This window comes from Ursus maritimus, unplaced genomic scaffold (genome assembly GCF_017311325.1).
Source record: "Ursus maritimus isolate PB19 unplaced genomic scaffold, ASM1731132v1 scaffold_26, whole genome shotgun sequence".
In the NCBI taxonomy this organism is placed as follows: domain Eukaryota; kingdom Metazoa; phylum Chordata; class Mammalia; order Carnivora; family Ursidae; genus Ursus; species Ursus maritimus.
In genome coordinates this window covers 9,181,497-9,206,337 of record NW_024425119.1, presented here as the reverse complement: position 1 = coordinate 9,206,337, position 24,841 = coordinate 9,181,497, and the positions used below count along the sequence as shown (strand labels likewise).

Genomic DNA, 24,841 nt, shown 5'->3' with positions numbered 1-24,841 from the left:
CAGGTAAAGACCTCTTACCTGAATTGAACACAAAGTGAAACAGTCACGTAAATTAAAAATTGCATTCTTCGAAATACTGACAAACTCTTGCGTGCAAGATGTGTTCACCCGAGAAGGAATGCTCTGAAAGGTATTCATATGTTGTAGAAGCTATGGTTGCTGATATCTCCATATACCTGCAAAGCTTCTGACTCTTACCCCAACCCCATAAGGTTAAGAAGCTCTCACAGTATGAAGATTTCTGACACGGTGAACAAAAATCAGTACGCTTCATTCTCATGTCTTAGATCCCCCAAGTTTTCGACTTCTGCATTCCAAATATTTAACTTTCATATATCATCATATGGCATTAATTAGATTAAACCTCACTTTAAAATTTATTTGCGAGCATCTTAATACCCATTTATAAATCTTGAATACTCTGCTGGGAGAGCCGAAGGAATGGTCGAGATCCCGGACCAAAGAAGCGCTCCCACGGGCAACATGCCATCTTGACTTTTCCTCACCTCTTGTCCCGCCCCATGAAAGAGCAGATTACCCAAAAATACAAAGATTTCGATGTCAGATCCTCTGTAAGGTAGTCGATCTGCATTTCGATCATCTTCAGTATTAGGCAACCTAAAATCTAACCAATCCCCCAATATGCTTTATTTCAAACCATTCCTCCTTTGGTCCCCTTCTCCCTCTGAGCTGTCTCTTTGTCTCACATGTGGTTTCAGGTTGGTGTGCAGCTAGATCCGAATCCTGCATTCCTGGTCCAGGAGAAGGAACAAGAGTCTCACTGCATCTGTGGGAATGGCCGGCACACCGTGTCCTGGGCAGTAACGCCAAAGGCATTAGGTGAGGAACAGTCTCCTAGAGACAATTCTCTACTCAAGGATTGTACATATCAGCAGGATCCTTATATCTAGTGCTACTTCCCTCGGGCAAAGACCACCCCCCCCTCCCCGCCATGGTAGGATATTTTTTCCTTTGTCTTTTATTCTAGGAAGTCTAGAAAACTGTCCCCACTTCCCTTATCTCCCTCTATCTCTGCCTTGGATTCTCAGGATCACTAGCCTCTAGTTGATGCTGCTTCCATTCCTGCTCCTATGTTTTTATAAAACAAAAAGAAGTTACAAAGCATTGAACACTTATAAATCTTGAGGTTTGGAAGCATAGAAAGAAGGAAATGGTGCTCATCCGTATTGGCGCTTTTTTAGGGAATGTGAATTTCACTGTGAGTGCAGAGGCACTGGAGTCTCAAGAGCCCTGTGGGACTGAGGTGGCGGTGGTCCCTGAGTTTGGAAAGAAAGACACCATCATTAAGTCCCTGCTGGTTGAGGTAAGTAAGCCCTCCCATTCAATAGGTCACTGTGAGCCAAAAAAGAGTGGTGAGCTGAAGGTCCCAAGTTTTAGATGAGAAGGGCTAAATAATACATAATCACAGAATATTTCACAATATTCTCTCCTCTCTCTCTTTCTCTTTCTCCATCTCTCTGTTATCTCTGTCTCTGTCTTTCTCTCTTGATATTTACATAATTTTTCCTCACTTTCTCATCTATCAACCTGTCTCCTTCATAGTGCTTATACTTAGAGATTCGTTTATGTAATACATTTGGAAGTCAGCTCCAATTCTTCTCCTCACTATCAAGAAATTTGTGGTTCCACTATCGACATGCATGTCCATTCTCACCTTCACCTTTTCTTTCTTTCCACCTACAGCCTGAAGGACTAGAGAAGGAAGTAACGTTCAATTCCCTGCTCTGTCCGTCGGGTAAGAGTCATTCATCATAATTAGAATAGCATTGACTAAAGTTTCTGTAACAAGTTCAAAGAATCTTACATCTTATTCCTACACTTCCCTACGAGGTAAGACCCAAAGAACCATCAACCCATTTGATAAATGAGGCACCTGGTTCTTAGAGAAGCCATGTAATTTTATGAGGAGACTATCCCTAGCCCATGCTTTCTGAATTTTTATCTATTATAGCACCTGTACAAACACCCAATTGTCTTTCTGACCAGTGTATGACGTGGTTACATAGAAAGTGAGTAGAATCAAATAAATATTGCTAAAGGGAATGTCCCCTTGAATATTTAGTAATACAACATATGGTTAGCTGAATTCAAGCCACCGCCACATTGAATTTTGCATAGCCAACAGCATTCGATAATGGGACCATGCTATGTCCCAAAGAAAGAATTATCTTAGCCTGTACCATTGTTGTCGTGTCAATATTGGATGCCAATCTTGTACCTAATGCTCTATGAGTCATTTGAGAAGATACTAAAGAAACTCACACAGAAGAAGATATAACTTTATCTTGGTGGAGAATTTTCTAGTCTAAACAAAAATACAGAGACTTAGCACACTAAGAAACATATCAACACAATGTGTTCTCACTTCAAACAATGTCAAATCAACATCATACATGTGTTTCTTGCCTTTCTCTGTCTACGTCCTAAGTTTTGTTTATTTTTATTATACTGTCAAGACTTCAAATATATAAAATGTGTTCTAAAAACGTATTGCCTGGTTGTTCAGCCTTATTTCTACATTTAAGTGAATTTGTCACCAAATCCTTTTATCATGGTGTTTATAGCAGCAATGTCCACAATAGTCAAACTATGGAAAAGCCTAGCAGTTCATCGAGAGATGAATGGATAAAAAAGATGTGAGATGGAATAATGGAATATTACTCAGCCATCAAAAAAATGAAATCTTACCATTTGTAACAACATGGATGGAACTAGAGGGCATTATGACAAGCAAAATAAGTCAATCGTAGAAAAACAATTATCATATCATTTCACTCATATGTAGAATTTAAGAAACAAACCAGAGGATCACAGAGGAAGGGAGGGAAAGATAAAATAAGACAAAAATCAGAGAGGGAGACAAACCATAAAAGACTCTTAACTATAGGAATCAGAGGTGCCTGGGTGGCTCAGTGGGTTAAGCATCTGCCTTCAGCTCAGGTCATGGTCCCAGGGTCCTGGGATCAAGTCCCACATTAGGTTCCCTATTCAGTGGGGAATCTACTTCTCCCTCTCCCTCTGCCCCCTCCCCAACTTGTGCTCTCTCTCTTGCTTGTTCTCTTTCTCTCTCTCTCTCAAGTAAATAAATAAAGTCTTAAAAGAAAAATTATAGGAAACAAACTGAGGGCTCCTGGAGGGGAGTGGGAGGTGGGGGAGTTTAACTGGGGGATGGTCATTAAGGAGCGCACGTGATCTCATGAGAACTAGGTGTTATATACAACTGATGAAAAACTGAACTCTTCCTCTGAAACTAATAATACATTATATGTTAATTAACTGAATTTAAATTTAAAAAATAGTAGGCACTGTTCTGTACAACATAATCCTCTTGCATAACTGAAATTGTATATCATTCAAAAGTTTCAATATTAATTTCATGAGGAAGGGGATGCAGCATGAAGATAAATACTACATTTCTCTTTCATCATCCTATAATTTACCAATACTAAAACAACAGTAAATGTATGCCTATCAGCAGCAATTATTATATTTCCGGAGACTCAAACACTGTTCATCTTCACCCCCACTTCCATGTCTAGGGCTTCCATAAAAATACTATCTTCATATCTGGTGAAATTTGATGGCAATAAGGACAGAGCATTATTGTAGAATTCAGGAAATTTCAGAGATTTTTCTTTTGCTTATGTATACATTAGGGTATTTTTCATTAAACTTTTGAGTAAAGAGGGTGGGGATGAACACTAAACCGATCGTCTTGTGATAACCATCTCATGCTAGCCACAGGATGCCTACAACAGAGTCACAACATCATGGGCATTTCTCAATCTGTATCCTTCTTTTGGAATGCTCTCGATGTAAGGGAGGAAAAGAGAGATAAGGAAGGAGAATTTCTGGAAATCTCAGAATCCTGTTCATACACATTTAAAATATACATATTTTGAAAATAGAAATAGTAAAAGAGGGACAACTTTTCAGAACTTTAAGTGTAAGGCACAGTTCTGGCTTCTGGGTTTGGAGCTCTTCAAGAAAATACATGCAGAAATAATTTCCATTATTTGTCTAGGTGCTGAGGTGTCTGAACAATTACCTTTGAAGTTGCCAGAGAATGTAGTAGAAGAATCGGCCCGAGCCTCTGTCTCAGTATTGGGTAAGCTCCAACCCTAGTGAATTATTCTACTCTCTTGATAGTTTTTACTATTTTTTCTTTTCCATAAATACTCGAAATCACAACTATAGTATTAACTTCAGCTCAGGTCAAGAACTTGGTTCTTCCCTCCTTCTTGGGGCTTGTATATTGCTCCCAATCATACTTCTGTCCCTGGACCACTCACCCTTCCTAAAAATCTTCATTTTTCAATCTTCCTAAAATTATTCCTTTCTTCTTAATGATTCAGATAGATTATAACCTATAAGCTTTATGATGTCCCATCTCTCCCATTCCCTAGGAGACCTACTGGGCTCTGCCATGCACAATATACAAAATCTCCTCCGAATGCCCTATGGCTGTGGAGAACAGAATATGGTCCTCTTTGCTCCCAACATCTATGTTCTGAACTATCTAAATGAAACACACCAGCTGACTCCAGAAGTCATGTCCAAGGCTGTTGGCTACCTCAATACTGGTGAGTGACTAAATGAGTGAGTGAAGACTTCACAGTGTTATTTTAACAATAGCTTGGGTTTCCCAGTAGGTTTGAGTTACTTAGCAATTCTGTGGTATGTTAGCTTATCACAGTATCGTAGTTACTATGATAAGAATGACAGTTAATTTTATGGTTATTACCCAGTGTCCAACCTCTAATAATAAATGTTTAGGACTCAGAAACTTGTAACATCTGACAGCAAAACTTAAGAAATATCACAAGAGAGACCAAAGCATTTTAGTAATTTCTCTGGCCACAACACAGTCTGTCATATTGTTTCATCAGCCTTCCATTTCAGGTTACCAGAGACAGCTGAAGTACAAGCACCATGATGGCTCCTATAGCACCTTTGGGGAGAACTATGGCAAGAGTGAGGGCAATACCTGGTAAGGGATAGACAGTTTTTCAAAGTCCTATTTTTGTACCAGCTCTTTTACATATATTATCACAATTATACTCATAGTAACCTTATCAGATATGTATTATTAAACCTATAGTTGGTTATACTCGACAAATATACCAAGGGCAGCAAGGTAACAAGCAGAAACGCTGACATGTGTATGTTAGATTTGTCACCCAAATTCATCCTGTTAATAATAACCAGGGTATTCTTTCTAAAATAGCTATTTTTTTGAGAGAGAGAGCACACATTCAAGCCCTGTGTTGGGCTCCATGGTGGGTGCGGAGCCTACTTAAAAATAAATGAATAAATAAAAACCCTAGGGCAAAGCAAAGCAGTTCGAAGTTATTCAACCTTCTTAATGAGAAGATTCTGCCACCTACAGAAGGAAATCTCTAAAGGAAGAAAGTCTTACTCAAATAAGTAAAAATAGCATCAGAAGTACTTAGACTCTCTGTAGCAAGGAGAAAATGAGTCAGCAAGGAAATATTAGATGTAGCAGACGAATCAAGCAGTCTAAGGGAGATGGGAGTTCTAAGTACACAGAACACCTGTCGGGTGACTCACATCAAGCTGGACAGTGTCACACGAAGCCTTTACTGCACCACAGTCATAAAACTATTGTAACAACATAAACATCATCACCCCTCCCACCGCTCAGGCTCACTGCCTTTGTACTGAAGAGTTTTGCCCAGGCTCGAGCCTTTATCTTCATCGATGAAGCACACATCACCCAAGCCCTCACCTGGCTCTCCCAAAAGCAGAAGGACAATGGCTGTTTCAGGAGTTCCGGGTCTCTGCTCAACAATGCCATTAAGGTGAAGTGTTCTTGGAGTTAGTTTTTTGGGTTTGGTTTGGTTTGGTTTTGTTTAATAAGATTTTATTTATTTATTTGAGAGAGAGAGAGAGCGAGAGAGCACAAGCAGGGGGAGGAGCAGAGGGAAAGGGAGAAGCAGGCTCCCTGCTGAACAGGGAGCCCAATGCAGGACTCGATCCCAGGACCCCAGGATCATGACCTGAGCCAAAAGCAGATGCTCAGCCCACTGAGCCACCCAGGCACCTCCGAGTGAGTTTTGATTTGTCCATTTATGATGTCTACAATGATGAGAGGAAGTAATAATGTAGGAATTCCTTAGCAAAGGTAAATACATACATACATACCATACATACATACATTAAATAAATAAATAAATAGATAAATAAATAGATAAATAAATAAATAAATAAATCAACTGGATAGTACCAAGAAGGAGGGGATGGAACTTCGGTTGAGTGTGATCATTTACCCCAAGGGGATGAATACGGGTAAGGATAAATTCCATGACACAGCAGAAAGCGAAGAGCTGATGAGGAGCATTCTCAGAAGCTAAATCACTCAAATCTCCCTCTCTTACTCACACTTACAGGGAGGAGTGGAAGACGAAGTGACCCTCTCCGCCTACATCACCATTGCCCTTCTGGAGATCCCTCTCCCCGCCACTGTAGGTACCACCTCATCCCCCTGCTGAGCCTAGTTCTGGATGCAATGAAACTGCTGCCCTGATGTCAGAACCATCTCCCGGCTAAAAGTCAAGTGTCAGCCTTCCTTTCATGCCATGACAGTGCTTCGCAGATCAACAGAAAACTTGGTCAATCCATTACGAAAGATTTACACTATCCCAGTGATGCTCCTAGGCTATTTCTCCCCTATGGACCTCTCACTACTGCCGTATACACACCCAGAATGAATTCTAAAAATATGGTCTGTGTTCCTGCCTTATGAAAGCAATAACACAAAGATACATTCTCTCTGTCCACAAGAATCAGAATAGATGGACACCTGCATTTGAAGAATGATCTGTGCTTACCTGGGAGCACTGACATCCGTGTTCACATAGCTTGGTTCCCTCCTTGTTCTCCCTCCCCAGCACCCCGTTGTCCGCAATGCCCTGTTCTGCCTGGAGTCAGCCTGGAAGTCAGCAAAGGAAGGACCCCATGGAAAGCATGTCTACACCAAGGCACTGCTGGCCTATGCTTTTGCCCTGGCAGGTAACCAGGACAAGAGGAGAGAGACGCTCGACTTACTTCATGAGGAAGCTGTGAAGGAAGGTGAGCGCACATCTGAGATCTCCCATCCCCCATTCTCTGTATCAAGAACTGTACTGCAAACCCCCCACACACCTACGTCTTATGATCCCTCTCCCCTCTCTTCTTTTGTCTATATCACTAGAAAATCTGGGATCTCTTCAGCCAGTCACACGTCAAAAGATAAGAGGCAGTGTACGTAGCAGTGAGAAGCTGAGCCTCTGGAGACTAGCTCCAAAACGTTTTACCTGTGAGGCCTTGGGCAAGTCACTTACCTTGGCTGTGTTTCGGGTCCTTCCTCAGTAAAATGGGGAAAATAATAGTATTTACCTCACAGGGTTGTGTCAATATTAAATGAATTAATACAAGCGAAGCACTTAGTAGACTATATGGTACACAGTAAGTGCTATAAAAGTATTACCTGTTATGATTACAATAGCCATTCTTACCCGACCTTTACCTGGTGCATCATACCATCTTAAACATAAGAAAAGAGTGAAGGAAGTAACCCCATGAATAAATTCTGCTATTTTATGCTCATATTACAAGTCTGATGATGATGACAAATCTATTCATATTCACACAATATTCCTATGTATACAGTGGTCTTGTATAAGGGGTCAAAGAAATAGAAAATAGAAATGCAAATAATATTTTATCCAATAAACCACATCCTACCTTTCGCCCTTGACTGTGCCATTAATTGCTTATTCTTAAAACATATAGGGAATATTTCAGATATACAAAAAGGCAAAAGAATGATTAGCAAACCACTTTATACTTTCCTCCCAGCTTAAGAAATACAAAATTACCAGTGCAGGAAAAATTCCCTGTGTACCACTCCCACCCCCAAAGGTAACCTTTATCCTGAATTTGTCATTACAATTTCCATGGGTTTCTTTATTTTTCCTACCTATTTCTAAACAATATTGAGAATTGTTATGGTTCTTCATCTTTAGATTAAACAGTATCACACTTTGGAGTATTTCTGCATCTTGTTTTCTTGTCCGTTTGTCTGCCTTTTGGTTTTGACATTCAACCTTGTGCTAATAGGAATCTCCTATATGAGTGTCATTGTTTCCACTGCTACATAACACATGGCGACATACACATAGGTCGTAATTTATATTAAGGAGTCTCTCCTCATGGATCTCTTCTCGTGTCTCATTTGTGGCTATTGCAAACCATGCTGCAGTGAACGCTCACCCACCTGCCTCCTTGTACCTGTGTGCGAGTTTCTCTGAGTTATCCTTCTGGAAGTGAATTGCTGATTAGTAAGCTGAGCACATCGTGCCCTTTGCTGGGTATTCCCAAATTGCTCTCCAAAGAGCAGTTTCCATCCCACAGCAGTGTAAACCCGTTCCCACTATTTCACATCCTTGTCAGCTTTGGTATTTTAAGGATTATGTATTTTTTTTCTGGCCTAATGAGTAGGAACTCCACGTCATCTGTGATCCTCACAAGAAACCTCTATAGAAAAATTTATAGAAAATTTAACAAAGCTCAGATAAGGCCTGGAGAGGACCACAAAGAGGAAATCACCGCAATCGGTGAGGGAACTTGTTCTTCACTGTCTCCCCAGCAACCCAACCGTAGCAACCATTTGAAAACTTCGCTGGCTGTGGGCTTCTGACTCCAGCAACATCATCTGCCTTCGGCTGGCCCAAACAGACCAAGTTCAGATTCACACAGAAAGGAGACCAGGCAGACAATAAGGTTCAAGACAATATAATTGGAATGCACTCCTCACTTCAGCTCCGGCTTAGGTACTTTCACCTTTAATTAAATAAGAATACATAGTCACTCATAAATCTTTTTCTCAACTCCAGATAATTCCGTCCACTGGGAGCGACCTCAGAAACCTAGGGCACCCGTGGGGCATTTTTACCAACCCCCGGCTCCCTCAGCTGAGGTGGAGATGACGTCCTACGTGCTGCTGGCTTACCTCACGGCCCAGCCTTCCCCCACCTCAGAGGAGCTGACTTCCGCCGCACGCATCGTGAAGTGGATCACAAAGCAACAGAATTCCCAGGGGGGCTTCTCCTCCACCCAGGTCTGTATTTACCAGAACTTTTGACTTCACCTTTAGGTGACAAAAGTTTTGAACAAAATATAAAGACGCGCAAGAAGAAAACTGAAACTGAGAATAACTTGAATGAGGAAAATATTACTAGCATCCAAGGATAGTGAGAAATAAGGGAAAATGACAGTCAAAGAGGGCTAAAAAGAAAATGCCTGCAATTCTGGCACCCCATCCTTGTTATCACGGCCCCCTCCTCCCGATAATGACTCTACCTCCCTAAAGAAATGGAACCCGGGATGCAAGGGTCGCAGCAGGATGAATAAAAAAGAAATCTACCTTCTGGAATCTTCTGGAAGTTCTAAGAGTGCCTTTCAAACTGTTCCAGGAATGCTATTCAAAACCCAATAATCTCTCTTTGCAAATCTCTCCATTTGTAGGTCCCCTTTAACTGGCTTATTTCAAAGCTGACACATTTTACGCTTCCACTATTCACCTCTTACTATACAAACATCTGTTCACCAGGAACATGAAGAATTTTCTTTACTGCGCCAACATCCTGAGCCTAACTATATAATCTTACATCTTAAAAATTCATCAATATGTACACAGCAGGATGTTTCATCTTCAGAGAATTTAGAGGTTAGCCTATAGACTAAATCTAAAAGAGAAAGAGAATGTGACACATCTTTTTTCCATTGTATTTAATCTCTTATTTTGCCATATGAATGGAAAGAACTGAACACTTTTATTAAGGCAGTTATTCTTTCTCAGAAATCTATTATTTAAAGACTGTCATTCGGGTCCAATGCTGATGAGAATTGAGAATATGACATGTGGGGGTGGGAGGAAACCAGACTTCCAATAAAAAAGGGAGAGCCAAAAAATGTCAATAAATCAAGAAGATAATTATAATTAAGCATGACCCTGATCGTGGCTGCAAAGGACCTTGGACTTTCTCAGGGCACTGACCTCAGCAGCAGAGCAGAGTTTAATCTGGGTGAGAGCCAGACTGAACTTTGAGTGGTGGCAGGTATGACAACAATTATCAAGGAAGACCTCTTAGGCAAATAGCTAATGTCAATAAATGATTCCCATTCATGTATATTTTCCACATTCTTTATCCCGCAAGTATTTATAGATGGAAAAAGATCGATGTTCTGAGAAATAAAATAAGCTTCTAAAGCATTCAGTCCAAGGCAGATTTGGGAATGTTATGGTCCTACTTAAGGATTGTAATCAATCTTGAAATTAGAACTCCAGTATTTAAGTAGTGAGGGAAGCAGGAAAGAGGAAATCAAAGCCCCTGTTGTGGCAGCTGACATGGGCCTTTGGGCCCTCAGAACGTTACCAGGCCTACGAAGGTTCTCTCACTCGTCTCTTCCAGGACACAGTGGTGGCTCTCCAGGCCTTGTCCAGATATGGAACAGCCACCTTCACCAGGACTGGGAAGCCCGCACAGGTGACCGTCCAATATTCTGGGACATTTGTCACAAAATTCCAAGTGGACGACGACAACCGCCTGTTACTACAGCAGACCTCATTGCCAAAGGTGCCTGAGGAATACACCATGACGGTGACAGGAGAAGGCTGTGTCTACCTCCAGGTGAGACTTGGGCCACGTAGGGGCAGAGGGTCCACTTTACCCGTTCCCACCGAAAATCCGTGACTCAGCAAATGATAGGGCAAATCAGAGAAAGAGTTGAGGAAGTTAGGAAAAGAAGAGAGAAACACAGATTTTTGTCTTCGGTGTTCCACAGACATCCTTGAAATACAACATTCTGCCAGAAAAGGCAGAGTTCCCATTTGCTTTGGAGGTGCAGACGGTGCCCCAAACTTGTGACGGACCCAAAGCCCACACCAGCTTCCAGATCTCACTGAATGTCAGGTAAGACCTCTGACTGAATCATCTAAGTCTGGGCATGACAACCAGTCCTCTTACTGGAATTCCTCATTAAGCTGAGCAGTGTGGCAGTAAATGTTTGCACTACGTTTGTTGAAAAAGCTGTGTGTCTTCATGCTCGTACAGATTTCTGCGTGGTGGGGTATACCTACATTGTGCATCCCCTGCCTCCAGAGCCTAGGATTGTCGAACCTCATTATTTAAAGGTTAATTCCCCTCAATAATAACTTAAAAAGAGCATTAGCCCTTGCCTCTGACCTGGATTCCTGATTTAATTCTCATGTAATTGAGTCATTCTCTGATTTCATTCTGCTGTAATGAAATTCTGTATTATCCTTGCTCTATCCAGGGCAGAGACGGAGAATTCCTGAAAAGCATGAATAGAAGGAAGTAGTGACTCCCTAGTTAGAATTCCTACCGGCAATAAATAAATCTCAGATTATATACAAAATAATCAATTTGGGGGGGGCGGAATAGATATACAGGCAGCAGTATTCAAATGGCTCCAGGGCTTACGAAAAAATGTATCTGTCCGCAAGAATATTTTAACCTGGATGGGGATACTATTCAGGAAAAAAAGTTAAAGTATATGTAACAAATAACTGGCAGAGAGCAGAGGTCTCAGACCCAGCTCCGCGTCACGTTCTTTCTCAAACGCACAGCCTCGAGCCCACACACATGAAGCCCTGATTCATCAGATCTAGGGTCCAGCCTGGTCTTCGTGGCTTTAACAAATTCCCCGGAGATTCTAATGCACAACCGTCTTCCACCTGGGTAGGATATTTAGGAAGACTTCCGTGTATGTTGAGGGCTGTGAGGGCTTGCTCTGGGCATAGGAAAAGAGACTGTTTAATATCACAGAAAACCCTAATTCCTTTCTTCCCTGAATCTTTAGTTACATCGGGAGTCGGTCCGTCTCCAACATGGTGATTATTGATGCGAAGATGGTGTCCGGCTTCATTCCCCTGAAACCAACAGTGAAAATGGTAGGTCTAGTGGACACCCAGGGGGCTCTATTTTATTTAACATTTTAGGTATCTCCAGACTAAGAAAATTTTAAAATATTTTAAATCACTTCTATGAAAGACTAATAATTTCTCCAAAGTCAGAAATAGAATTAAACATGTTTGTATATGGGTTTTTTGGTGTGGTTTTTTTTTTTTTTTTTTCGTTAAATTTTGTTTTAATGGGTCTCAAAATTCTGTGACAGATTTTTGGTCAAGTTGCTCCTATTAGAAAGTACTCATTTTAAAAACTAATAAGTTAAAACTCACACACACACACACACACACACATACATATACAAATGGTCCACAAAACGTTCTCTCTTCCCTCTGAAGGTTTTCCAAGGCATTTTTATTACTAACCCGTCTTCCTTTATACTTATATGGCCAATTGAGACAAACAGTACTGTGATCATTCTTCCCCAACTGGTCAGGACCGGGGTGGCGGGTATTAGGGATACTAATTCATTTAGCCTTCTGAGCTTTCTGGGCGGACGTGGTGACCTTGCCAGCTCCAGCAGCCTTTCCGTCCTCTGCTTTGATACACCCACAGGGACTGTCTGTTTCATGTTACAAACAGCTCTCTTCTAGGAGCCGCACCTACTGGAAGAATGTCAGCACGTTCCCGCTTTCATGGAGCTTAGACTCTTAAGGAGACAAAGCTTAGGGGCGCCTGGCTGGCTCAGACAGAAAAGAATGAGACTCTTGATCTCAGGGTCATGAGCTTTGAGCCCCGCGTTTGATGTAGAGATTACCTAAATAAATAAAACTTAAAAAAAAAAAAAAGAAGATAAAGCTTATGCACCAGTGGGAAAAAAATATGAAAATGACCACTAGACATAAACTATAATTATTACAGAAGTTCAGAGAAAAATAAGTTTGCTGTAAGTTAGAACAAGCAAAAAAAGTTTGGAAAAAACCCTCCTTCGTGAAGGAATCGAATGTACATTGAACATCGAAATTTGGAAAATTCCTAAGTTTAGGATACTTATTTCCCTTTTTTTCAGACATATCCATTCTACACATATGTCATGTGTCATACTAATACCAAACCCTGCATCCCAATTATCTTATATTTTCAATTTAAAAACATTATCATCTTCACTTACCAAAAATCACTTGAAAAAACTTTACCCTCAGGCTTAATTTGGTCATAAAAATTCTTCTTTTCTCTGGCTTTCCCAGAGGTTTAATCTGTTTATTAACATTTGTGATGTATTAATTTTCTTCAGCTTGAAAGATCTAACCACGTGAGCCGAACAGAAGTCAGCAACAACCATGTTTTGATTTATCTGGATAAGGTGAGAGCCCTGCCAATCTAGTTGCAAAAAATATATAGATAATAATCTCTCTCGGGGAGCTAAACTAATCCTAACCTACGGGCAGTGAATGAAGGCGTTATCGCCTCCGTGGCAAAAATTTGAGCATTCTAATATTAATTCCAGTAAATATTCTCCTCTCCTTTATTTGCATTTCATGTGAGACTATGGGAAGAAATGGTTTATTATAATATTGGAATATGAATACTTCTTATACCTCATAAGCAAAAAATTCTCTGCACAATGTGTTTATGTCCATAAGCTGTTTTGAAGACACCGAGTAATATGAGGAAGAAACGCAATGGTAAACCCAGTGGTTTCTTCCTTACATTATTATATCAACATAATAATTGATGTTATATATTATATGTGTATATATTATATCTCAAATATATCAATTATGTAACTCACATCTCAATTATTATATCAACAGTATAAAAGGGGAAAATACTGTCCATTTCAGCAAGGAAGCACCATAAAATGATAAGATCAGTCGGCCAATAAACCCATCTCATTTTGTTGATACGTGTTCTAACGTAATTTATTCATTCATATATTAATGGACATTATAGTTGGCAAGTTTTGTGAAATTTTAATAAGGCTGTAATGATAGACCTTTTACATGACTTTTAAGTCAATACAGTATTTCTACAAGATAGAGTAGGAAAGCTATACCACATCTCTAGATATGTAAAAATGAACGTCACCATTCAACCAACAAAACCATGTATCATTCACCCCCTATGAACAGAGCCCATGTACAGTACTGGTAGGAGTATATAAATTGTTTGGGTGATTTAAGAAAAACTTAGGGATGGTTTCATTCACCCTGGGAGCTTTTTGTACAACTTAAGGACACTGTTAGTTGATTAAAAGGTTGTTCCCTCCAAAAGTAGATGAATAATTAAACTCGCCGAATGAAGAGAGAAGAAGGCTTGTAATTCCCTTTTGCTTTCTAGGTGACAAATCAGACACTCAGCTTGTCCTTCATGGTTCTGCAAGATGTCCCAGTGAGAGAGCTGAAGCCAGCCATAGTGAAAGTCTATGACTACTATGAGACAGGTGAGTGTGAACAACTTTGACTTAGACATTACATTTCTGATCACAAAAATGTAGATTTGAGAACTGTGTGGGGGCAGCTTATTGCATGGTCCTTTCATTGTCTCCATCAAGTCTGACTCTTCTCTGTGTTCTGTACATACATTGCAGCAACTCCCTCTCGTGTAAGTACATCACCTCCTAATACAGACCACCTGTCGGATATTTAGTTCCCTTTTCTTCAGATCAATCAACTGTAAGACAACATGAGACTTAAATAAGTATAATATCTGAACTGTCTTTCGAAAGTTTAGAGGAGAGAAATACACTATACTTGAAGAGTTAACGTTATACAACAGCAAGCAACGCATAGATGATGCTGATGTTGCTCATACAATTCTGCCCGTAATAAAAGATCTTTAACGGACCTGTAACCCATAAGCGTTTGCTTTCCCTCTCACTTCACCTAATGGTTTTGTTCTTATTCAGATGAATTTGCAATTGCTGAGTACAGTGCTCCGTGCAGCCAAGGTAAGTAATGCACACTCTTCCAGCTGCAGTCAGACCCCCCTGCCTTGTCTCTTGTATGTCCTCCAGAAAATTCTGGCCCCTAGTTTTTGTAGACATCATCTTGCTCACAGTGCAACTTATTATAGAAAAAATGCATTTATTGGGAAAAGGCCAGTGACGATCAAACTTCAGATAGCTCATAGGATTATTTACCGGATACTTATAAGTAATAAATCTCATTTCCCACTATACTAATCAGGCTTCCTTAGACGGTATGCTACCCATATCTAAGGGATAGAATATTCGCTGCTCGGGAAACCCGAGTCCATCTTGATTCTCTCTTCTTTCCACTATCACAGATCATGGAAATGCTTGAAGACCACGACAGTGAAAACTGCTTTGCTGGGGTCCCTGTTTCACAGACTGACATTTCTGTGGAAGAAAAGAATTTTTGTTATCTATGAAGATTTGAAATAAACCTTTTTTTCTGGTCAATCTTTATCACTGTTTCCTCTTTCATTCAATAAACATTTATTACATTTCCATATAATTCCCAATAGAATCCTGAGATTAAAAATTCATAGCAATCAAGGGTTGAGGGACGTCAGAAAATGAAAAATATTATAGCGATGTTGGTCTGAGTAGGTCTCATTAGCAGGTGCAAGGAAAGTACTGGGTTATGTACTAGGAGAGTGGGAAGGGTATTTGGTTACAGGAATACCCTAAGAAAAAGCCAGAGAGTATTTTAGAAGAAAATAAGGCTGTCTGGCCTAGAAAAGACCTTCCACATTAAAGGGACATAATGAAATACAATGCCAGATAAGTCACATTGGGAGGCAGCGTCATTAGTTGGGACTTCACCTGAACTGGGGTTACATGTCCTCAGAACCAAATCTGCCATGGACTGATACAACCGATTAGTCAACTAACCGTGGGTCTCAGATTCAATAAAGGATGACAGATGGAAAATGTGGATGACACATTAGAAGCGAGCTCTCTTAGGGGCACCTGGATGGCTCAGTCGGTCGAGAGTTGGACTCTTGATTTTGGCTCAGGTCATTATCTTGGGGTCATGGGATCGAGCCCCATATGGGGCTCCGTGCTGGGCGTGGAGTCTGCTTGGGATTCTCTCTCCTTCTCCCTCTGCCCCTCCCCCTAACTCCCTCTCTCAAAAAAAGTGAGCTGTCTTAGAAGAAAGGATATATAGGATTCAAAAGCCCAAATAAGAGTGTTATATTGAAGCATTTTTTTGCCAGAACTTCAAGCCAGGATCAAAGGATAGGTGTAAACTCAGGGAAGAATTCAGAGGCAGAAATCGGTGTCCCCACAATACCCAGTCTCTACATTTTCTTTGTGGTAAGTATTCAAATCATTTATTGTATGGATGGAGGGGCAGAAGCCTCAAGAGTTCATAGAGATCTCTGGAGTTGTCCTAGGAGTCCAGGTCTGCCTTTGGGTTAGTTTGACTGAAGCTTGGATGGGATCAGCTAAACACTCTATAGGACTTTGAAGTTCAAGCATTCTTAGCTCTATCCCTGAACTGGGCAAAAGGAGAAGATAAAAGCTATCGCTGGATTCCACACATTCAAGAGCCCCCCAGCCCTACTTGAATCCCAGGTCACTTGCAAAGCTGCAACAGCACAGCAGAGGCCCCACGCAGGAAAACTCCCGGGGGTGATGAAGCACAAGATTTATTCAGCGCAAACTCGATAACCAGGGCCAAGCTAAAACCCTCCCAAAAACACAGGGAAGAAACGATTACCCTAATGGTGACGTGGTCAGGAACCTGGTTACCCTCTTCTGAGGATCATCTCCTTTCCACATTTGACATCATTTTCAGTGTGATGTGGTAGGAAAAGCACATGCTTTCAAAGATGTGGGAAATGGACTCAAAATGCAACCCTGCCACTTAGCACCTATGGAATCTTACCTGGTACTTAACTCTTCTCAAAACTCAACTTTCTCATCTGTAAAGAAGGAGAATATTATTACCCTCCACAAGTGTGTGTGAGGATGAGAAGCCAAAGGCCCTGCACAGAGCGGGCCTCGCTGGACCCAGCTGTGCTGACTGGACTCAGTGACCACCTCAGTTCCATCTGTGAAATGGGAACAGAAACAGCAACTATCACAGGAGACAGTGGTGAAAATGTGCCGAATCTAGTTCTTGACACGTACAAACTCTCAATAACTAAATGGTTGCGATTTGTAAATGATCTTTTACTTTTTTTAAGATTTTATTGATTTGAGAGAGAGAGAGTGCAAGCGAGAGCAGGAGCAGCAAGGAGAGGGAGAAGCAGGCTCCCCGTGAGCAGGGAGCCCGATGAGGGCTCGATCCCAGGACCCGAAGATAACCACCTGAGCCGAAAGCAGACGCCCGATCAATTGAGTCACCCAGGCACCCCTATTAAATGATCTTTTAAAGCCTGCCAGTAATAACATGATCTGTTCAAGGGAAATCTGTCCGGAAGTGGGGAAGTTCAAGGTTGTTTCTGAACAGTAATAACAATGCGCTGGAGAGCAATTAACCACAAAAAAGCAAATCTGAAATGACTTACCATTTAAAATATTACATTTTGAAGTCAAGTCATTTTCCCCAATTTCCTAAGCACAGAGCTGATAGAAATCTGAGACTTTAAATATATATTGGAAAATGCAAGTAATTGGGTTAATGTCCTTATATTCATTTTGCTGGCAGAGAAGGGAGCGGGGAGGTGACAGGGCAGGAGGAGGGGGACATCGGGCCTGAGCCTGGGGGGCTCCTGCAATGGTTTCTGAAATACGACACCAAAGACACAGGCAGTAAAAGAAAAGATAAGTAAACTGAACTTAGTTAAAATTAGAAGCATTGTACATCAAAGGACACTGTCAAAAAGAGTGAAAAACAACCACACAGTGGGAGAAAATATTTGCAAATCGTAGATCTGATAGGGGTGTGACATCCAGAATATATAGAGAACTAGAGGTCAACAACAAAGACAGAAACAACCCAGTTTTTTAAAAATGTCAAAGCACTTGAATAGAGATTTCTCCAAAGAAGATATAAAAATGGCAAATACATGCATGAAAGACATCAGTCATCAGGGAAATGCAAATCAAAACTACAATGAGATACCTCTTCATGCCTATAGGATGAGTAATGAAAAATAAAGGGGGGGAGTAACAATGGTTGCCCAGGATGTAGAGAAATTGTAACCCTTGTATATTGCTCCTGAGAATGTAAAATCCACAGCCACTACAAAAACACTTAGTGGTTCCTCCAAAGATTAAACACCGAATTACCATATGATTCAACAACTCCACTCCTAAGGGTATACCCCAAAGATTTGAAAACAGGAGCTCAAACAGATACTTGTACACCATTGTTCATAGCAGCATTATTCACAATAAGGTAGAAATCAAGTGTCCATCAACAGATGAATGGATAAACAAAATGTGGTACGTACTTGGGCTGGAACATTATCCAGCCATAAAAAGAACGAAGTTGATACACGCTACAACAGGAGGAAACTTGAAAACATTATGCTAAGTAAAGTAAGCCAGACACGAAAGGACAAACACTGTCTGATTCCACTTGTATGAAGTTAGCTAGAATAGGCAAACTCAGAGAGACAGAAGGTAAATGAGAGGCTACCAGGGGCAGGTGGAAGATGGGTGGGGGAGGAGCTTTGCTTAGTGAGCACAGAGTTTGTCTTAGGAATGGTGAAAAGCCTTCGGAAGTGGTGATGGCTGCACAACTTTGCGTATATAATTAATGCCACTGAATTGTACATTTAAATTATGGTTAAAATAGCAAATTTTATATTAACATTTTTACCACAATTTTTGAAAAGCAAAAAAAGAGAAACCACAGTTTGGATATTGAAATGGCTACATAAAATGTAGTATTGTGCAGTATAACACTATAGAACAGCTAAAATGAATTAACTGGCTCGTTGTACATGTCAACATGGCACCTAAAACCATCTGAGGGCTTCAGAGGGGAGGGGGTGGGGGAATGGGACAGGCTGGTGATGGGTAGTAAGGAGGGCACATACTGCATGGTGCACGGGGTGTTATATGCAACTAATGAATCATCGAGCTTTACATCAAAAAATATATATTTATTTAAATAAACATGTTGGTAACAATTTAAAAAACCCACACAACTGGGAGAACAGAGCGAATTTCAGACTGATAGATGCATGGTGCTGCATTTATAGAGAAAAAACACACAGCAGTAATTTAGCTTTTCTCTTGGGATACATAGATGTATGTAAAATAGGGTTGTTGTTTTTTTTAATTCTAAGTATCTCTCTGGGGAGTATGGAAGACAGCAAATGGAGCGTTTGCCACAAAGGACTTTCCCTTCACTTGTAATTATCTTTTTTTTTTTCTTAAGTATGCATTAGTATATTATTTCTGTGCTTTTAAAATGGAATGAAAACTTTCTGGAGAGAAACTTAATAAGGTAACAGTGGATACTTCTAAAATGGAAAAGTAGAAGAGGAGGGACTGATGAATGGAAGCCTTTCTATTTTTCTCTTGAATCTTCTGCATTTTTACCCAGTGTGTATTCACATGTTACTTTTGTCATTTTCTGAATGCTGGCTTCCTTCACCACATTACGAGCAAATATTTAAGGGCTGAGACATTGTTATTACTACACAGGTGAAATGTGATGATGAATTTCTCTGATTCTTTATTAGTACCTTCAGAAACTCTTCTTCCATTTGATGAAATTCTTAATCTTTACACATAAATGGCAAATTTTACTCAGCTGGGGCAAGGAAGGAGAGAAGTCAGCAAAATCAGTGGTAAGTTTATGCGATCCCTTAGACAAAAAGATAAATACAATTGATTTGCATTTAAAATGTCCAGTGAGTCAGTTTGTTTAATTTGCCTTACAACTCCGAAGAAAGTTTAAAACAATAATAAAGCCTGGGTTTGGATTCCAGGTGTTGTCTGTTTTTGTTTTTCGCCCTCTATAACTGACCCCGTGCTTGTGGACTATCACAAAAGATGTCCTTCTTGCATCCTTAAAAAAAAAAATGCAAGATGGCGGAGATATTAAACTCCCATAGTCAGAAATTTTGCAGGGGACTAAATGAGCCATTATTTTCACTGGACAATGGGCTTGGGTCATTTGGGGAATAGCATTAAAGAAACAAGATCTTAATGTTCAGAGGTTGACACGATTACCAAAGTATTTTATCTTTTATCACTTTTAGAAATGAATGAAATCACCTAAATTATCAAGTTCATTTTAAAAATAAACGAATTATAACTTGATGATAACAATGGTCTGGAAAATGTTTATTAGGTTTTTCACGTTGTGTATTCAGATTAAGCTTCCAATTAAAAACAAGGACATAGAATTAACATCATAGCATAGTTGGGCTTGCATTCCGAGAAGAAAAAATCGGTCATGTCCAGTTACTGGGCTTTGTATTCGAAAGCAGTTAATCTTTAACCAGACGAAAGGTCCCTCAGCCACTGTAGGACTCGGGCAAAGTGCAGCTCCTGTACTCTTGTGTAATTTATTCCGGTAGAGTTCGAATACAAGGCCAAGACTCTTAGGATGCAAGAAGACAGGAATTAATCCAGCCACACAGTAATCGTTACCAAAAACAAACATTTCATGCAGTTGACTTGTGGTGTCTAACTTTATAATCCCTATTTGTGTCCAATCTCAAATATTCCTGCTTTCCGTTTCATGCTAATCAATCGTGCGTTCATTCAACAGAATTCAACAATTCATTAATCAACCACGATAGGGTCCAATAGGAAACAACAGACAAAAATCTCCACCTTCAGAGAGCTTATATTCTAGAGGGTGGAGAAAGATTTTAATAAAACAAAAATGTAAACAAGAAATTTAAATTGCAGATAAGAAATATTTCCTGCTGTGGTGGGAGGGTGGGGGAAGCGGGGAGAAAGACGGGGTGGGGCGTGGCTACAGCTCTGCTCAGGGGCTCGGCAAAGACCTCTGTAAGAAGTGGTGTTACAAGAGGAGACTTGTAAAAGGTGGGAAAATATTGCTCATTTTCCTGTCTCTGGTTCCTTGTCTTTCTTGTTCTTGATCTCTCTTCCTTCTTTCCTTCCACCTTTTCTCTCTATTCCTCTTAGCTAGAGACACTCATGGGATGAAGTAAGTATTCCAAACCTGTAGTCAAAGTCACAGGGGCTCTCTTCTCCAACAGAATTTTTACAAAGATTATCTAATATCTGTATTGTCTAGAGGTTAGTAAATTCCTTCCCTAGCAGACTTGCAACTATTCGCCGTCTCACCCCTGGGCACAATGATAATAAGCAACTATGATTATCATGAGGGGGAGGGGAAAGAGGAGCTCCCACAGGATGTTGCTAACCTTGCGCTGGCACTGTGATAAGCACATTACGTGGCGTTCTTTCGCACCCTCACAGCCACCCCATGAGTGGATGGTATTACTGTTTGCATTTCAGGGTTGAGAAAGTGAGGCTTAGAATGCTCAGTAAACTGGAGAAGCCGGGATTTGATGACAACATTCTCAATCATTATGCTAGTCTTTCGAATGTGCTGTCCAGTGAATGTGCTTCTCTTCTCATGAAATACCAGCTATCACTATTCCCCCAACATTAGAGGTGATATTAGTTTATGTTATTTCTCCTCCCCAGGAACATTTTCCCAGTCTTTGCAAAAATGAAGAGCCCATATCATCTAAAAGGAAAATGCTAACGCACTTCTCGACCAGTACATCAATGTGCTGCAAAAAGAATTACAGTGTGTCTTAAATACTGAACCCCTCAGCCCTCAAAGCAGTCACCTTTAGCTGCGACAGATGCCTTTGACTTCCTACCAGCCTGAGCAACTATTCTTTTCTTCCATGTGTGCCCAGATGTGGGAAAGTTTGGGGAACACTCTTCTAATGCAGAAACTGCAGCCAATGACATGTTGTTGGTAACAGGCTCTGAATCTTCCCAGTGCCCACAAACTGGAGGAGTTGAAAATCTCTGACCAGGACTTTATAAGCCGGTGGTTCTCAACGGAGGAGACGGGAGACCTCTTTGGTTGTCACAACTGGGAAAATGCTACTGACATCTAGTGGGTAAAGGTGGGGGTGCTGCAAAGAACATCACAGCTCGCCCCCGAGAATAAACACTTATCTCACCCCAAATGTCAGTAGTGCTGAGGTTGAGAGACTGTTCGGAGACGAGGAGGTGGGTTCTGACGAAAGGCTGATTTCCATTCCCTGGACCCTTTACTAACATCACCTGCTCCAACACCACTTCTGGCCTCTCCTGAGAGCAATGACCCCTCTCAGGGAGTTCTTGCCAAATGCCACACACTCTGCTTGGAAGCCTTGGGGTGGGGCGTTCTGTTGGCACAGAGCGCTCTTACAAATAAATTCCTGTGAATTGGGGGAGTTTCTGAGACCAGGCAGAGTGCAAGGAGGAAGACAGCATATTCTCTGAGCCACACCATGGGGACAGGCAGCTACGCTCTGTCATGTCTAGTTCTAATTCTTCTTGTCCTCAGTGCGTGGAAGACCATGAGTACCCCCCATGGTCCTATTTTACACTGTCTCCTTTTCTTCCAGTCTCTCTTATCTTACATCATTCCACTGCCATTTTCCCCTCAAAATCTCCAACTGTATTCTTGAATGCCACTTCCTACTTTAAAATTATATGATTCCAGATAACTTTTTTTTCTAAAGGAATTAATGTGACTAAAGTTATATGTGATTTTATTGAGGAGAATCCCCTTCCTGTGGGTCTGTCGCTGTGGGCTCCTAACCTCCTCAGGAGCTTCCCAGGCGAAACCTGAAACCGGCCCCTGCACACGGAAGGCAGGGAGAGGCCAAATAAGCAAAGGGAGCTTACACAAGAGGCTGTGTTCAGCGGCTGCAAAAAAAGTGGATCACACCCACGTGCCAAATCTTCCAAGTGTATATGAAGGCCTGACCTGGGTTCAGGCACGTATACCGTGCAGGTGTCCCTAGGGCCGCTCCTGGGAGTGGGAAAGGCAAGCAGAATATATTCCAAAGACAGGGGAATGGGGAAGGAGCCTCTGAGTGCCAAGGTCAAGCTCACGGGTCAACTCGCAGTCACGTCCTCTTAACAACGTCCTCCAACATTCCACTGGCTCTTCTAACTTCTCTCCCAGTGTGCTCTGAGCAGTCAGCAAGGGGTTTCCTTGGCATGGAGGTGGCTCGTTTTCTGGCTTTCTGGCTGCACTGGAGGCAGATGGCGCAGGAAGAATGCAGGTACATGGAAGAGAAAACAGAGATTGAGACAGTGATTCCCGAAATCAGTGACAGCTTTTTCCAGCCAAAGCCCCATGATCCAAACCACTGATTTCTTAAAACCTCTAGGCTGGGGATCAGATTACTCAGGGTGTGTATTCGTGTCCTCATAATTTACTAAAGATGATACATGAGCAGACTGACTCATCAGGTGTGAACACACAACACTCTGTTTGGAAAATGGCATAAGTGCCTCCTTGTGAGACGTGATGATGTGTAAGGCCAGCCTATTTTGGAGGCTAGCCTTTCTCTTTAGAGACGTTTCAGTACTCAGTAAGGACAGGCTTTGTTGCTATCATTCGAGGCTTGCTGAGTGAATTTAGGAAGGGTTTCTCTTTGTGCTGTAATGTTCTCCAGGTCAATGGAGGGGACAAAGGATCGTACCAGTGTAAAACAGAATGTGTCCACCTGGCCTTGAGGAGGAGGAGGTTGGCAGGTTTAAGAACTTGACCTGGTTGTACATACCATGTCGTTGGCTGGGGAGACAGTGCTGCCAGGCATGAGGAGATGGACCGAGGGAGAGAGATGCCAGACCAGGACTCCCATCTTCTCTTCAACACCAGGGGTCTAGATGGCCCGTCTCCAGCCCCCTAGGCACTTGTACCTCCTCTAGAGATGCGCAGGGTCCCATGTGCCCAGCGAGATCCCCCTCATTGGGCTGACCCTCCCTGCAGGCTAGAATAATCCAAGCTATATGGGGGTGCTTGGATCCCCCTGAGGACCATGCAGTAGCCGGGGACCATGCGGGACTGGGGGTGCGTGATGCTGCTCATTTTCTCGGTCTCCCGCCCGGTCAGAGACACGCCGTGGCTCCTGTATCCCGCAGCCGCACGAACCACACCTGGAGACTTTTCTGGGCCTTTTGTGGGAAGTTGGCAGCTACTGAGTAAGCTCGGTGAGCGCATAGTCTCCCGTCATGAGCATTTCCTGAGTTGGGGGCTCCCCGCTAGCTTGGGAGGTCGTTGCTGTGCTTTGCTTTCCTTTGTGTGAGGAGCTGGAAGCCATGGGACGTTTTATCCGTTTCCCTGTTAATCCCCACGACACCTCCTGTCCATTCTCGCTTTCCCAGGGATCCTCCTTGCCGCAGTGCACTGCGCGCAGTTCTCAAACAAACACATCAAATCCGCAAGCATATTCAGGGCACGCGGTGGTCCACAAGCTGCTGACACACGGGCCACCCCACACACACACATAGATGCCAACAGCCAACTCAGGATCTCCAGATGCCTCTTCCCCCAGGGCCCATCTCTTCAGTCTCCTGGCTGGCTGGCTGGCTCAGCAACTGTTGGTTCAAAACCCCCTTGGGATCTTCCCGGGTGAAATCTGAAGCTGCTCCCCTGCTCAGAGGCAGAGAGAGACCTAAGACAGAGGCAGCCACTCCAAATTGGCAGGTGGCAGGTGGCAGGTTTAATAAACAAGGGAACTTACACATGAGGCTGGTTTTGGGCAGCCGAGGGACAAGTAGATCTCCGCACCCACCCACCAAATCTTAACAAGTTTATGTAATGACCTTACCTGGGTTCACTGTTAGGGGTCCAGGGTCTCAACACCACATCACTCTCTCAAGGCTATGTCCTTGGAGCAGCATCTGGGAGCAGAAAAGGGCAAGAAGAACGTCTATTCCAAGGGCAGGGGAGGAGGAGGGAAAGAGCCTCTAATTGCCGGAGTTGAGCTCATGGGTCAATGGGGGGGGGGGG

The 24,841-nt window shown here is 41.9% G+C and overlaps 2 protein-coding genes across 10 annotated transcripts in view; one reads left to right on the top strand and one right to left on the bottom strand.

The window, feature by feature from the left end:
- Nucleotides 1–15,378, top strand: part of LOC103669158 (alpha-2-macroglobulin-like) — a 41,469-nt gene extending 26,091 nt beyond the window's left edge. The window contains exons 23-36 of the mRNA XM_008697489.2: nucleotides 4,046–4,129; nucleotides 4,428–4,604; nucleotides 4,924–5,011; nucleotides 5,687–5,843; nucleotides 6,432–6,506; nucleotides 6,933–7,113; nucleotides 8,919–9,142; nucleotides 10,497–10,715; nucleotides 10,870–10,997; nucleotides 11,908–11,998; nucleotides 13,249–13,317; nucleotides 14,295–14,397; nucleotides 14,863–14,904; nucleotides 15,243–15,378. Coding sequence (XP_008695711.1) covers nucleotides 4,046–4,129; nucleotides 4,428–4,604; nucleotides 4,924–5,011; nucleotides 5,687–5,843; nucleotides 6,432–6,506; nucleotides 6,933–7,113; nucleotides 8,919–9,142; nucleotides 10,497–10,715; nucleotides 10,870–10,997; nucleotides 11,908–11,998; nucleotides 13,249–13,317; nucleotides 14,295–14,397; nucleotides 14,863–14,904; nucleotides 15,243–15,259 — 1,655 coding nt within the window. The 3' untranslated portion in view covers nucleotides 15,260–15,378. The remainder of the gene's footprint in view (nucleotides 1–4,045; nucleotides 4,130–4,427; nucleotides 4,605–4,923; nucleotides 5,012–5,686; nucleotides 5,844–6,431; nucleotides 6,507–6,932; nucleotides 7,114–8,918; nucleotides 9,143–10,496; nucleotides 10,716–10,869; nucleotides 10,998–11,907; nucleotides 11,999–13,248; nucleotides 13,318–14,294; nucleotides 14,398–14,862; nucleotides 14,905–15,242) is intronic.
- KLRG1 (killer cell lectin like receptor G1) overlaps nucleotides 14,914–24,841 on the bottom strand; it is a 74,508-nt gene continuing 64,580 nt past the window's right edge. For 5 of the 9 annotated variants that reach the window (XR_005837838.1, XR_005837843.1, XR_005837845.1 and 2 more), the window contains 3 exons: nucleotides 24,660–24,732; nucleotides 22,723–23,075; nucleotides 20,164–20,434 (listed from right to left, as the gene is read on the bottom strand). Coding sequence is in view for 1 of the 9 variants with exons in the window: in XM_040642139.1 (XP_040498073.1) it covers nucleotides 24,688–24,732 (45 nt within the window). In the remaining 8 variants the exon portion in view is untranslated. Of the gene's footprint in view, nucleotides 15,316–18,979; nucleotides 19,694–20,163; nucleotides 20,435–22,722; nucleotides 23,076–24,659; nucleotides 24,733–24,841 lie in introns of those variants that run through there. The other 4 variants (XR_005837841.1, XR_005837840.1, XR_005837839.1 and 1 more) reach the window with 4 other exon arrangements.